At 38.8% G+C, this 15,104-nt stretch overlaps 1 protein-coding gene across 1 annotated transcript in view; it reads left to right on the top strand.

Moving 5' to 3' along the window:
* COLEC10 (collectin subfamily member 10) overlaps positions 1 to 12,303 on the top strand; it is a 122,423-nt gene extending 110,120 nt beyond the window's left edge. Inside the window, exons 7-10 of the mRNA XM_073230004.1 lie at positions 483 to 554; positions 8,565 to 8,618; positions 9,994 to 10,089; positions 11,912 to 12,303. Coding sequence (XP_073086105.1) covers positions 483 to 554; positions 8,565 to 8,618; positions 9,994 to 10,089; positions 11,912 to 12,303 — 614 coding nt within the window. The remainder of the gene's footprint in view (positions 1 to 482; positions 555 to 8,564; positions 8,619 to 9,993; positions 10,090 to 11,911) is intronic.
* Positions 12,304 to 15,104: the final 2,801 nt, after the last annotated feature.

The raw sequence follows: 15,104 nt of genomic DNA on the forward strand, positions 1-15,104 counted from the left end.
AATGGTGGGACAATCTATGACATCCCTTTGATCAATTATAATTGTATATTCCCTATTCTTTTTTAAAATGACTAATATAGTCAAATACTGTTTTAAAATAGAGAGGAAATAGAATCCTAAAGTGGAGCTAGAATGGATCTGGAGAGGAACAGAATAGGAATAAAATGCAAGGATTCTTACACTCATCCCCTTTTCTGACCTTCAGATTAAACATCCTCTGTTACAGACCTTTTAGAAATATTGCATCAGTAAGCATTTTAAGGTCATCAGGTCCCCAATTGTCATACTCACCTACATTTTAATTTTTTATGCATACATTTTAATGCTATTAAAATAGACAATATAGCACAGAATATATGTTATATACCACAGATAGAAGGATGCACTTTTTGGTATTTACTTCACGTATATATCCTGTATTAGCCAGATCCTTAAATGGAATAAGACCTCAGGATATAAGAATGATATGCTTTGCTTTTCAGGAATTAAAGGAGATCTAGGTGACATAGGAGACCAGGGCAACATTGGCAAGACTGGGCCTATTGGCAAGAAGGGTAAGCTGCATTTTATTCTAAGTAGCAGTTTAAAGCAAATTGAGAACACCCTTGACATAGTTTGAAAGGTTCTGTATCAAGAAAATGAATGCTTTTCTTCCTTTGTAATAAGAGTTTTCTCTTTCTTCATATCTTGGCTGTTTCTTCTGTACATAAGCAATCTGTCTAAAAAAAAATAAAAGGCCTTGAGCAAACTTAAGCAGAAGTTCAGGGACAGAATCAAATACAAAGTTCGGGTAGTCTCTATATATCTCACCTGGGATCTACTGGTTGGAACCCTTGATATAATTAAAATGGATATCATGGCAAGGAAGTATGTTCAGCTGTAGAAACAGTTATTCCTAAAACTCAAGGTAGCTGAGAATTGTATAATTTTCTTTCTTAATTTGAGTTATATAATTACAATAACAATACTGCATCTGGGATCTATTAACAGGTTAGGAACTTGAAGTGTAGATACACACAGCCTTTGTTTTCAGTCCTGTTCAGATTCTGTACATACTCACAGCTTCAATATTCTGCAGTGAGGTAGCCTCCTCTTTGTTACCTAAGCACTCCTTCCCTATTATCTTCTCATAAAGCTCATAACGGTAGCAGGTTCTAATTGCTTCTGATACGCAGCAGTTCATACTGGCATTATTCCACTTGGTCAGAAAATACAAAGCAGAATGAGAAACAGAATTTTATCACAAGGAGCTCAGAAACTATTTAGGAAGATAAGACTTTCTCGGAATGAATTACAATAACTGAATAACTACATGACTACTATCAGAACCATGTGGGAGAGTAAGGCAAGACTGATATGAAGAAGAATGGTCCAGGACTTGAAGAATAGTAACATGTTTATGGAAATGGGGAAAACGCATTTCAGGGAGATGCAAGAGATCCTTGTACAAGAGATCAGAGGAATCTCAGTGCCACAGGTAATAGAACTCTCCAGCCTTGCTGTACCTTCCAGCCTTCCCTTTCATATATGGCTTGAGGAGCTGCATCATTAACCCAGTGCCTCCCAATGGCCAGCAGTGTCCTCTTGCAGGTAAGCTGATAGATGCAATGCGAGCTGAAGCTATGGCCCCTCTCTCATCCTGAGGCTCTGTCCTTCCTCTCTCCCCATTTCTTTCCAACTCATCCCTTTGAGTAAGTTCCTTCAGCCTGCATTTGAGGGCAAGGACAGAAGATAGTGCCTCCAAAAGAAATTGCGATTGTTATTTTTCATCTGGTAGCTTATAGTGCATGTTCATCTGTGGCTGAAATCCTCAGAGCTAGGGCATAGCTCCAGGGACTCCTCAAAGGCCACGCGTCCTGCTGTAGCATGTGTCTGTGGTGGTTTTACCATGTAGCCATTGAAGCTTTGGCTTCAGAGTCCTTCATTTGCTGGGACCCTTACCAAGACTCTGACAGGAGCCTTGGCAAGTGGATGCCATGGCCATATGTCTTGGTAAGATTTGCAAAGTCAGGCATTTTAACTTCATCTGGTTAAAATAGTACCTTTAAACATTTTTTAAAACTATTTCTCCTCAACAAACCTTTTTAGAAATAGTTTTCCTATTTTAATACCATCCATGGAGTATATATCTGTTGTATATATATTGTGCTTTGTATATAAAAAAGATTAATATTTTTCGCCCCTCCAGGAACTGACTTTTACATCCTTGAGGTGATATCATCCCCAGGAAGAACACATGGGTTAAGACCACTGTGTTCCTTCTGCTCCAACTTTGCTCGATCATACTTTTGTATCAGATGATTTTTGGAGTGGACCCGTATTTGGGGAGCTAGCTAAGAGGGACTTGAGTTGGGAAACATTTAATTTGGACTGAATGGAATATATTTATGAGGCTTGCAGTTACTTCCCTGTATAATTAAGGTATTGCTAACAATTCCAATGTGGGTATAGCTTCCAAGAACACTTCTACCACTTACTGTATAGATCTCTCCAAAGTCTTAATAAGAAAAATATAGAAGCAAAGATCGGATCATCATATGAATGTGTCCTGGGGCATCCATCCCAAAAAATGAGTGAATTTTGGACAGAAACAAGGTTTGAAATGTACAGGGCCAGAGCTAGTCTTTTAGAAATTTTTCCAAATCTAATAGATCATATATGAAAAAGACTTTGCAGAGGTATTCTCCAACTTGACAACATTCTTAATTTATATTCATCATCAGTTACAAGCTGTAAAGATGAAAGAAACTTCTTACACAATCAATAATAAAAACAAAATTCAGATTTTGGCTACAAGCATAAGAAATTCATCTGCATTAATCCTTCTGTAAGTATGACTAAGTGAGTCAAAAAAAATAGACATACTTGCAGGCCTGAGAAAGCTGCCAAATTGAATAGGACTTTAGGAGCCATGATCTGGAGCAGAAAGGACTCACCCTAAGGTAAGCTATACATTCTGGGCTATTTTTCCTTTCAAGTCATTCACCAATTCATAAGCCAGGCAGCACTCTGAGACTAAGAGGCTTGAGCAGAAAGTTGCTCAAACTGAATTAGTATTCAAGGCCTCCCAAAGAAGCATGGTAGAGGAAAATGCCCCTCTTTTTTCATTTCAAAAATAAATATTTCCCATTAGAACTCTAGAAATTTTGAAACATATTTAATTAAGCATACATCCATTCATGTTTAAAGAAATCTTAGCAAACTAGAAATAGAAGGAAACATATGTAATTTGAAAAGGCACATCAACAGCTAAAAACCTATTAAAATCATACTCGATCATGAAATACTGAACACTTCTCTCCTGATACTGGGAATGAGATGAGCAGAGCCCACATCACCAATTCTTATCAACCTCAAAGAGGATCCCGCCGGAGCAAAAATGCAAGAACAAGAGAGAAGAATCATCATATTTGGAAATGAAGAAATGAAAAGGTCATGATTTACACATGACATGACTGCATATTCAGATGATACAAAGAATCTACAAATTATGTATTTGTATTGCTAAGTTTTTCAGACAGCTTATTGTACAAAAATTAATTTTGTTCCTACATATTGGGAACCATTTAAAAATGAAATGAAGGAGATGCCATGTATTACAGCATCAAAATGTCCAAATATCTAGGAATAAAGCTTTCAAAAGATGTACAAGCCCTCTCCAACATGCACTACATAATGATAATGAGGGAAATTAAAGAATAGCTGGAAACGGAAGTAAAACTACATTCATACGTTGGAAGATTTGATATTGTTAAGAGAATATTAAGATGATCCTTGAATTGATGTGTAAATTCAATGCTATCTCATTCAACAGCCCAGAATGAATTCTCTTGGAATCTGATGAGACAAATTCAAAATGTACATGGAGATGAAAAGAACCAAGAAACCCCAAAGACAATTTTGCAAATGAAAAACAAAGCTCAAAGGCTTGGAACAGTGAGTTTAAAAGTTATCATGAAGCTACAACCATTAAGACGGTATTGACTTAATGCAAAGACAGACCGGAAGGGAATGGAGCGGACAGAGACTCCCAAACTGGATTTATGCCAAGTTGGCCTTACTTTGCAATGGGAAATGATCCCCCTATCAATAAATAGTGCTAAGTCAACTGGATATTCAAGAATGCAGCAAAACATATGCAGCCCATGATGTATATGAAATTAAAAAGAATTATAGAGATACATTTATTTATTAATTAAAATGTACTTTTTTTTTAGTGAATTTTGCAATGTGGTATTTGTCTACATTAAAGATTTAGTGATTTGTTTTTATGTCTTTTCTTATGTATTCATTTTTAAACCACTCTTCTATCTGTAATTTTCTGTTATTTTTCTCAAATTGTATAAGCTTCAAATAAAATGCAAGATGGATAAAATGCAATTCTAGCTATATCAGCTTCATTTAACAAGTAGCTAAAGGAATGAGATGGTACGGCCAGAAAGTGGGATGTTAGACTTCAAGATTTCTGAGAAGCAGTCAGGGTGGTTAAGATCCCAAGTATTGCCCTGGAGATGAACAGAAATTAGATTGGGGTTGAAGGATAAGTCACTGGCATGGATACGTTCAGAATTCAAAAACCTCATTTTTCAGTGAGTTACTCTAGATGCTGCACTTTCCTGGAATTTGATATGTCAAATCTAGCTGAGACTCCAACAAGGAGAGTTGAAGTACCTGGAAGCAGGTCTTAACCCTTTCATGGCATTAGACTAGGTAACTTGGGAGGGTGGTAGATGACAGAGACATGAGAGGGTCAAGAGCTTTAGTATGATTTTTCTGACCTTGCGGTGGGTAAACTCCATAAATATTAAAGTAGCAGTTTAGAAACAATAGGGTTAACTAACCTTATCTTCCCTCGGCCAGTTCCCCATTCCCTCCATCACTCTGAGCATTGTCATGACAGATGAGCTTGTCTGCCCCACCCCATAGAATGTGCACTTCTAAAGGGAACCAGTAAATGAAAGAGTTATTAGGTCTATTTGTTTAACTAAATATAAGTTTTATGTGGGGGCTGTACTTTTAACCATTTTATCCTAATGCCTATTATATAGTACCAACTTTCTAAATGTTTGTTGCATTAAGGATGAAAAAAATCAATGATGACATATGTGACTACCTCTTTACTTCCCTTTATTTCCGTAAGTATCACCGTCCCTTAACATCAATGTCCACCACTGGCTAGGATTACCTTCTCCTCCAGAGATATGCCATCAGTATTTATGAACGTGTGCTGGAATTTTTTTAGAATGGAGGTTCAGTGTTCTGGCTCACCTGGATTAATTTCTTTTTTAATCTGTACTTTGAAATTTATTGTCCTCCTTTTGTCAATAGCCCTTTTAAATTTTTCACCGACTCAGATTGATCTCAACTTTCTAGACTGACCTTAATGTCACTTGTGTGGATAAGGTAGCTTTCTGGATGTCAATATTTCATTTTGGGAATAAGAATGATTTTGTAGAGATAAATCCCATCTCATAGCCAAATGTTTTTACTGGAGGTCAATAGTCCTTTTACAGTGAAAGCACCATGATTTTGTTTGTTTAAATGCAACCTTTAAAACTTCAACCTTAAGACAGTTATTATGGACATATTCCCACTTATGAACCAAAATACATTTTTGTGTGTGTCTTTAAACCAGAGTTGATTTGGCGAAAATGGACAGAAAAATCTCACATCCTCCAGTGAGGCTAAGGAGTTGGCATGCTTTCTTTTACCATAGCTCTGATTGAGGGGACAGAAACTAGCATTGATTAAGCATCCTCTATGAGTCAAGCAAGGAGCTAATCCCATGCTTAAGATGACATTCTCTAATTTATTCTCTTTAATGACTTTACGATTTTAGCTTCCATTATTCCCACTTTAAAAATGAAGCTTCGAGAAATTAAGTAACCTGTCTGCATTTGGCTAGTTGGGGGCAGAGCCAGGACTCAAACCATGGTTTTTCCAGCTTCCGTGGTCTTTCACTCCATCACACTGCTTTGACTTCCATTCTGTTAAAAAAAGGGAAGGAAATCATGTCAAATTACTGGAAAGTAATCACAGTGCTTATATCTTGTCAGGAAAACAAAAAAAAGCCATTTATCAATTCAAGAATCTGCTTCCTACACTATTTATCATATCAATGAAGTTTCTCTACTTGGATCCACAGCCTTCTTTGCCTTCTCGGAGTACCTAGCAGGCATTTCCTTTATTTCACTCCATTAGTATGTAGTAGTGATAGTGTCCCATCTCCTTGACCTCTTACATGTGCTTGTTTCCTTAAAAACTGATGATTTTTCCAAAGAAAATACTCTATTTATGCTTCTGTTACGTCCATCATTGCTTAGCTGAGAACCAGGATCACAACAGAACTACTTCCAGCCCACGCTGGATTGAAAGAGATTTATATGGAAAAAAAGCACATTGTTTTAAAAAGATAAAGTACTAAACTATATTTGTACAATCTTTTAAATTCATATTGTTTTTGGTGGTGACAAGGATATGGTGTTCCTTTCAACTTTTGATAACATTTTTGAACGCTTTGCTTGCCTTCACTTAATCATTGGCTAACTCATGTGGGAAGCACCATGAGCTGGCAAATCAGAAATGGTGGGGTTTTAATACCCAGCACTGCCACTGAATTACTCTAAGTCCCTGAGCAGGTTATTTTGCCTCTCTGACCCTCAGTTTCTTCAGTTGTAGGATAAAGGTAATGACAGTATCTGGCTCATAGGATTTAATATAATATCTATAACTAATATCATAATATCTACAAAGTATCTGAAATGGTATTTAGCAAATGATTGACACTTAGCAAATATATATTCCCTTTCTTCCATGAATATATTCCCAAAATCTATTCATATCTTTTCCAATTTACATACGAGGGAAATGAGGAATTTGCAGGCACAACTTAGGTGCAAGCAGATCCATCTTCCTCATCAGTGTCTGCCTATTTCCATGCTTTTTTCCCAACTATACCTCTGTTGTACATTGTCCCCTACTCTGTTCCCATCTTCAGAACCAACCTCCAAAGCTATCTCCTTAGAAGATGAGCACTGTCTCTTCAAGCTCCCTCTCAGAGTATCGTATGTCTGTTCAACATCTCTTACAATATTTATCATCTTCTATTGTCATAGATGTCACCTTTGTCTCATTTCATCCAAATACAAGTTCTGAGGCCTCCTCCTAAATACTTACATTGCATTCTGAGTTTCAAGGATGCCCTCTTTCTGTTTGGAGGGCTCCTGAATGTCTGGCAACACTGTAAAGACATTACTCCCCACATGCATCAGTTTGGTAAGTCCCAGCAAACCCTTGGAGCCCTGGCAGGCATGCCTTCTTAGACAATCAACAACCAGTTTGCACAGGACTCTGTATGAAAAGCACTCAGCAGATAGTGATGGGCAGGCAACACAGGGTACCCTGCGGGTTTAGAGTGGCTCCCATTTCTTCCCTTCTGCTGCTAAAGGATGGGGTTAGACAAGACCTCAATGCTGAGTCCTTTCTCCCTCACATTACCCCCTTGGGTCTATAACCAATTCCCTCGCCACTCCAAACTCTTACCAGGGAAAGCCCCAAACTTATTTTTAGCCTGATAACCTTCATTTCCTATATTTATCCCTCCTGAATTCTTTCTTTCTGTTTTTCCACATCACTATTTAAGCATAAACTCCTTTTTTACTTGTATCAGGATCTTCTCTTTTGATTGTCGAAAACTTCAGCCAAACGTTTCCTCTTATAAATCAAAAGCTTTTGCTTTCAATTATGGTGTCTGATGTGGGCTTCAAGAGCTTATTTTGAAGTCAGAAAAAAGTCAACATTTTTTTTTCATCTCTGCTTTAATAATCCTGATTCTCTAAGAATTATTTTGTGGACGCTTCTGGCTGAATAAGAAATGGTTACACACAAACAAGAGCAGAAGGGAAATGACCAAGGTTGATATTTCAGCATAATATATTTGACCTAATTTTGTATTACAGATATTTGTATACATCATATCTTTTCTAAAAAGGGTAAATTTCTTCAAGTCAGAAGTTTAATCTTGTCTCTCTGTATCTTCTCAGAGTACCAAGCTTCTGGTCTTGCATAGAGTAAGTAAACAGTAAATATTTGTTGAATTAAATTGAAAAAGCACAATACGTGTTCTTTAAAATCCAAGGGCAAAGCCACATGGAAGAACTTGAGGGTGTAATAAACACACAGACACTGCAGTATGCTAATCAGTTGATCCAAAATAATGGTCATTTTAAAATTAAAAACATGCAGAGAATTGTATTAGCCTTGCTTAGAAGGCCACATTATAAAAACATGTTCGTAGGATAGGTGACACGAATTCAAATGTTTCTTACACATCCTACTGGAATTCTGCATTCCATCTAAATAAATTATGACTTGTTTGATTAGTTGTACCTGTGCAACCAACTGAAAATCAGATTATTTATGTAAAACCAAGGAATATTAGTTAGAGCTCTTGTAAGTGAAATTGAAAACTGTTCCTGTGATTTGAGGTGTATGAGATATTGCCTGCCTGAAATAATTCACCATTTTAGTTCATTTTTCTTCATATGGCTATTGTTTTTATCTAGGTGACAAAGGGGAAAAGGGTTTGCCTGGGATAGCCGGAGGAAAGGGCAAAGCAGGTATGACATGCTCGTTTTTCTCTTAAATTTCTAGCATCATTCCAAATGTATTCATCTCAAAAATTTCATCTGTGAAATAAACAAGTTTTTCAACTTGCTTAACCTTGCTACAGATTTTACTCAAGCTGCAGGAAAGGGAAGGGAACTTTCCTCTCTATCTGCCAGTGACTTTCCAAGCCCTGGGCGAGGAGATGGTGGCACATACCATCCCAGGCATGAATACTGTGAGGAAGCTGGCCAGCATATCAGAAAGCAGCCCTCACTCTCCTAGACCTAGAGGAGAATCCACAGTGGCCTCAGCAATAGGACGGCATTAGCATGCCTCACATTCCATCGCCTCTCAACCAAATACAGCAAGCAGTTTGCCAGCAGCCAACCGGCCTGGTCTGGAAAGACCCCGTGGCTACAGAACATGCCCCCAATGGCCAAGGGGGGGGTCTCCCTGAGTACTGGGGGCTTCCTTCCAGGGCTGTGTGCAGGGAAAGAAAGTAGATGTTCCTGAGGGCTTTGATTGGTTCTACCCACAGAAAGGTTGTAAGAGTTATTTTAATTTCCTTATGTTTAATTACGAATATGGATCAGTAAAGCCACAGATTTTTTTTTCTCCTTTGGCTAATGAAATTGTTTTTGCTTTCCAACTCCAAAAGAAAAAGAAAAAGGAAATGATTACAGGAAGCAGCTGTTAAATAGAAAAAGAGAATCATTTGAATTTCACATCATTTTCCTTACAATCCCATCTCTGTCACATATCAGTAGATAGTTGAAAAGGTAAAAGAGAAAGGGGAATGAATGGGAGAAATTAAAATAATAGTTAATCCACAAATGGACAACTGGCTCTTGAAATGGTAAATTGACTCCATTTACAAGATTTAAATTTAGTCCTTGAAACATGCAAGCTATAATCCAAATGCATAATCAGAATGGACATTTAATTTCATCATGAAAGTTTCTCCTGTCTTGGGACAGTTGTGTGAGCCAGTGAACAATGAGGTAACGGAAGACAGGACTGGATAAAAATATGTTTTAAGGAAGTTGTAAAGATCTTATTCCGAGATTGGACAGGCATGTTCTGTGTTGCAAAAAATACCAAATGGTCCACAATATGAGTGCAGTGGTTTGTCTTATCTACTCATCTTTTTAAAAAATCTGGTTTAGAACTGTTTTAACTCACTCAAAACATTTAAAAAGGTATTTTCAGAATTCCTAAGGCAATATAAATTGGACACCTTGTTTTAAATAAAAGATGAAAAATAAAGCTATTTGCAGAGAGACAGCCAGATTAGAAAAAGATAGTAAATATTGGGAAGACAGTAATTGCTCTTCAACCAGTCTGCACGTGCTTCAACATGACTTCACGGTTTTTGAAATTTAAAAGGTACTGTATGTGATTGTGGAAGATACCGGAAAGTTGTGGGACAACTGGACATTAGTGTTGCTCGGCTTAAGACATCTATGAAGTTCATCAAGAATGGTAAGTATATTCTCTCTAGTTTTGTGCTGCCTCTCAATTTAGTCTCTTGCAACACTACAATTCCAATATTCCCAGCAGGAAATATCTTGGGGTGAGCAGGGCCACCAGCTTAAAGCTCTTTCAGGATGCCAGTTATCCACTCAGACTCCAGGACACTTTAGGTCCACCACACATAGTCATACACGTGGCCATTTCTGTGGAATATTGCTATATTTCTATGGGTAGAAAAGGTACTTTCGGAAGAGAGAGGAATGGAGAAAAGGGCAGATTTTGACAAGTCATACCTTAAGAATAAAAAGGGACAGCAAGAGTTAAACAAAGCTAGCATCTCAAAAAACAGAAGGCATAATAAAAGGAATAGCTGCTTTCTTGAGTATGTGGAATAATAATAATAACTATGATGTAGGTACTAAGATTTAACTGAAGCTTTGAGAGATTGCCTTGCCCATAGATACAGAGCTAATAAGCAGTGGATCAGGGATTTAAATACAGGCTTCACTGATTTCTCAACCCTCACTACAAATCAATAGGAAGCTTACGGCTTTCTCTAAATTTTGTCACTTGCCTTATCAGTTATTTTTTGTTATCCCTTGTCCATTTCTCCTTAAACTAGGGCTTATGTGTCCTCTTCTGAGACACTATGAATGAGAATCTATTGTAGTTACAGTTGCAATTGGCTTCATCTAATTGTCCATTCATTTATTGTAATCCAGCTGTATTTGTTATATGTGATTGGAAGCACACATATGCCATCTTGTGTTCAGCTTCATCTTGTCATGTCAGAGGCCCTGAAACGCTTGATGTTAACTAGCCACCCTAATTACAGCTCTGGTTATAACCCACACTAAGATGCTACCTCTGACATGCCTTGGACTCTCATGAATAAACCAGACCTCAGAGGTTCAACATTCAGCAGTAGTTCGTAACATTTGAGTGGTGACAGATTTCTGTGTGAATTTTCATTTATGGGCCCTAAAAAAATATGCTATACATAGATAGCGTATTATGGACTCAGGATGGTTCTGAGTCTCCAGCTCTGGCCTCAAGGTTACTCAGTAGCTCAATCTGCTTCATATGTCTGGACTGAACTGTAGATAGTTTTAATCTGTGAACATGTTCAACCCCAGGACCTTAGCCCAGAGTGGCCAAACTTCTGTATTATTTCCATATCTGCTCAATAATCTTTTATGGCACCATTACTGTTGCAGGCAACAGAGTAGCAAAGACACAGCTGTTGTTCTCAAGACATTCCAGTTCAGTACCAGAGACACACAAACAATCAGACTAGAAAATATTGAGTGCTATAAGGGAGGAACTGGAAGGGACAATGGAAACACAGGGAAAGCACACAAGAGTGCCTGTGTCTGCCCAGGGGCACTGGAAAGGCTCTTGTAGGAGAAGAGACTCCCACTGAGGTGTAGATGATGAGCAGGAGTCCGCCAGCTAAAGCAGCAAGAACACTTCCCAGGCATAGAAGTGGAAGAGAGAAGGGCACAGTAGTGGCAAAAGCATAAACTAGTATGGGAAAAGTAGTCCGAGATGAACTGGGTGGCAGCTCACATGACAAGTCCTTGTCAGCATAGCTCTCTGCTTCACAGTTGTGTGGGGAGTTAAGGAGAAAGAGCAGGAAGGACAAATGGTGGGGGGTTGGTCCCCATTTGATAGCTGGGAAGGTGGAGAAGATATGAAACCTACCTCATAATAGGGCCTTGAAAAATAACTGTTGAATGTTGAATAAATAAACTTATGTTGACCATAGCATAGACTTGCCTTTTCTCTCTTTGAGTTATGTCATCACTGCCCTCTTTTCCTCTCTGCAAAGTCATAGCAGGGATTAGGGAAACTGAAGAGAAATTCTACTACATCGTGCAGGAGGAGAAGAACTACCGGGAATCCCTGACCCACTGCCGGATCCGGGGGGGCATGTTAGCCATGCCAAAGGACGAGGCTGCCAACACCCTCATCGCTGACTACGTGGCCAAGAGCGGCTTCTTCCGGGTGTTCATCGGGGTGAATGATCTGGAGAAGGAGGGGCAGTACGTGTTCACGGACAACACTCCACTGCAGAACTACAGCAACTGGAAGGAGGGGGAGCCCAGCGACCCCTTTGGTCACGAGGACTGTGTGGAAATGCTGAGCTCCGGCAGGTGGAATGACACCGAGTGCCATCTTACCATGTACTTTGTCTGTGAGTTTGTCAAGAAGAAAAAGTAACTTCTCTCATGCTACCCATGTGTTGTTTCCCTGTGACTACCGTTGCAGTTATTTTTATCCATCTTTTCTTCCTAATTACACCTCTTACATGCGTTCTAAATCCAGTAGTAAATCTAAACTGAGGTTTGGAATCTCCATCGCCATGGTCTTCTGTGACGATTATGAACATTTCGTGTAAGGCATATTATTGAACCAATAGCTCCCCAGGGTCCCAAAAAGAGAGTTTGAATTGCTTATGGTGCAGGAGGTGGTTGTCTGTGGCTCAAATGGAATGTTCGCTTGGCATTTGCTCTGCCACCTCTCCTTCAAGCCCTAAAACTCTCCTTTAAGCTTCTTAAGCTCATGGATAATCGGACAGTTGGTTGGTGATTAGGCTAACCTGCTAAGCTGCCCTTGTTCAAAGCCAGACATACGGGAAGGCTGCTGTCAGGAATGCCAAGATATTACCTGTCTTTGAGCCCAAGATCCCCTTTTCTTTGACCAGCATCTGCCATGACCATAGCCACACTCACAAGGTCCTCCTGTTTGCACAGACACAGAAATACTTCAACCCCAAGCCTCCATAGGAGGAACTTCTAGCCCAGGGACCTGTCCAGACCATATGGAATCATACAGACAGCTTTTGTGCTTCTGATAGACAGTCTTTACTAAGGTACACCAAGCAGCTGCCTTGGAGCCCTTTCTGTAAGCCCACAACTTAATCACAGGTCCCCAGATAGTAACTCTCTGATATGAGGAAAAGAGAACTTAAGAACTTGAAATTTTTAAAAATGAAAGGGTTTGTTCCGAAACAATATTATTTATAATTCTACTGCTAAATGTCCCCTGCTATTAATATGGCTCCATTTTTTCTTGTCTCATGTTTATCCATATGAACTTTCCTCCCCTTAGGTATGGGGAATGAAGGAAAGGGTTTGTGAAGCCTTCAGAAAATTCCCAAAGCTTCAAGGTGCTAGCAACGTAAAGTCTCTAAATCCCCTCTTCCTTGCATCTAATAAATCACGCATGGTGACGTTTCGTGGAAGGCCCTTTACTCTCCATAAATGTATAATGTAAGAGATGCTCTGTCCAGTACTCTGACATCACAGGAATATGTCAGGCATGGAGTTTGGAACATACCTAGGACTCACATATGCCAAGCTGGTAAAATTCCACTTTAAACTGCAGATCAAAACTCAAAGCAGCTTTCATTTGAAATCTTAAAATGAGTAGTTCAACAGAACTCAAGATTATCCCCCCCTTCTAAACTGCTGCTCCAGTTATAGTTTGTGACATATGATTAGACTGCTTAAAATGCTGGCAAAATGGTTAATGAAATAAGAGAAACAGATCAACAACATATGTTCTCCTTAAACCATCTGTCCATGATTTCACTCATGACTAACTGGTTATGAGAGAGGATTAAATTAGGCTGTTTCTGTGAGTTTATCAAGGGTCACAAACTCAGGTCCAACAGGGGCCATACAGATGACATAAATAATTGGACAGGTGGGGAGCCTAGGACTGAACACAGCTTGCCCTTCTAAAGGAACCAACCACCTGCTCCTCAGGCATTGCTATTTTTGCAATGGAAGACCCAGCGTTACTACATGTTCTGCTATTTCAAGAGAAGTCAGAAAACCAGAAGTTTATAATACAGCTTCATCTCTTGCAATGTTGGCAGTAGTCAATTTCTAATTCAAATTTTAAGTCATACAAAACAGTCCACTAGCCAAATTCATGACCTTTGCACTTCTCACACCTGGAGGAAGCTCTGAAGGTTCTTTCCATATTGAATGTCCAAAATCAAGGTCTCCCATTAATACGTTAATCAGTTCAGCTCAATCACAGGAGTTTATTCAATGTTTGCCATTCATCAGGTTAATAAACTAGTTACTTTTCAGAATTTCAAGAATGTGCATAATATGATATTTTGAAGGCAGGGCAATTTAATAAAAATTACAAAGCAGGACACCGTATTAAAGCCAGTATCCTTTGGTAGGATGCCAGCCAAGATCCTTTGAGGAATATGAACCTAAAAAGATTTGGAGGATAAGAAAGGGATCAGAAGTGAAGAGAAAGGTAATAGGCAGCAAACATTGCCTAGGGGCAGCTCAAATGGGGAATCTATATTCTGATTTGTTCTAAGCACCCAAAGTATGAATATTTATTGTGTGTGCTGTAAGTGCTATTATTATTTCTATTATGATCATTATAATAATAACGTTTCTCTCACTGATCATCTTTGCTGCCAATGCTTCCAAGAGAGACAGTTTTAAAGAATAGGATTCATCCTGCAACCTTACCAGGAAGAGATTTCAAAGGCACCACACACTGAGATTTACTACGAAACTTAGATTTTGTGAAGCACTTTGTGCTTTACAAAATAAAAGTCTCCACATGTCATTTTTCATTTGATCCTGATAAACTCTGTGAAGTAGGAAAGGCAGACATTTTTACTGCCATTTTCCCGATGAGATTACTGAAACCCAAGTGTGGGTAAAATTGCAATATTTCCAGAATATCTCGCCTGGCTTTAGTACATCTCCATATCAATAGGTGTTTCCAAGAGGTGGAGAAAAGTAGGCCATTGCCATATCAATAGGTAATTAAATGGATGAGCAGGGCATATCTAGACAGAGAGGTTGGGTGGGGTCCCTTCTGCAGCTTGGTCGCAAGAGACAAGGGAAAGCAGAAGTGGGCGACTGCTTGTAAGAAATAAACAGGTTTCTCCCACTTTATTTCTATCTTTGACAGCTTTTGGTTTCAAAGGTATTTTGCCCCCAGGATTTTCCCCCCAGAGTTACACTTCTCCTCACAGA

This window comes from Manis javanica, chromosome 2, assembly GCF_040802235.1.
Source record: "Manis javanica isolate MJ-LG chromosome 2, MJ_LKY, whole genome shotgun sequence".
NCBI lineage: Eukaryota > Metazoa > Chordata > Mammalia > Pholidota > Manidae > Manis > Manis javanica.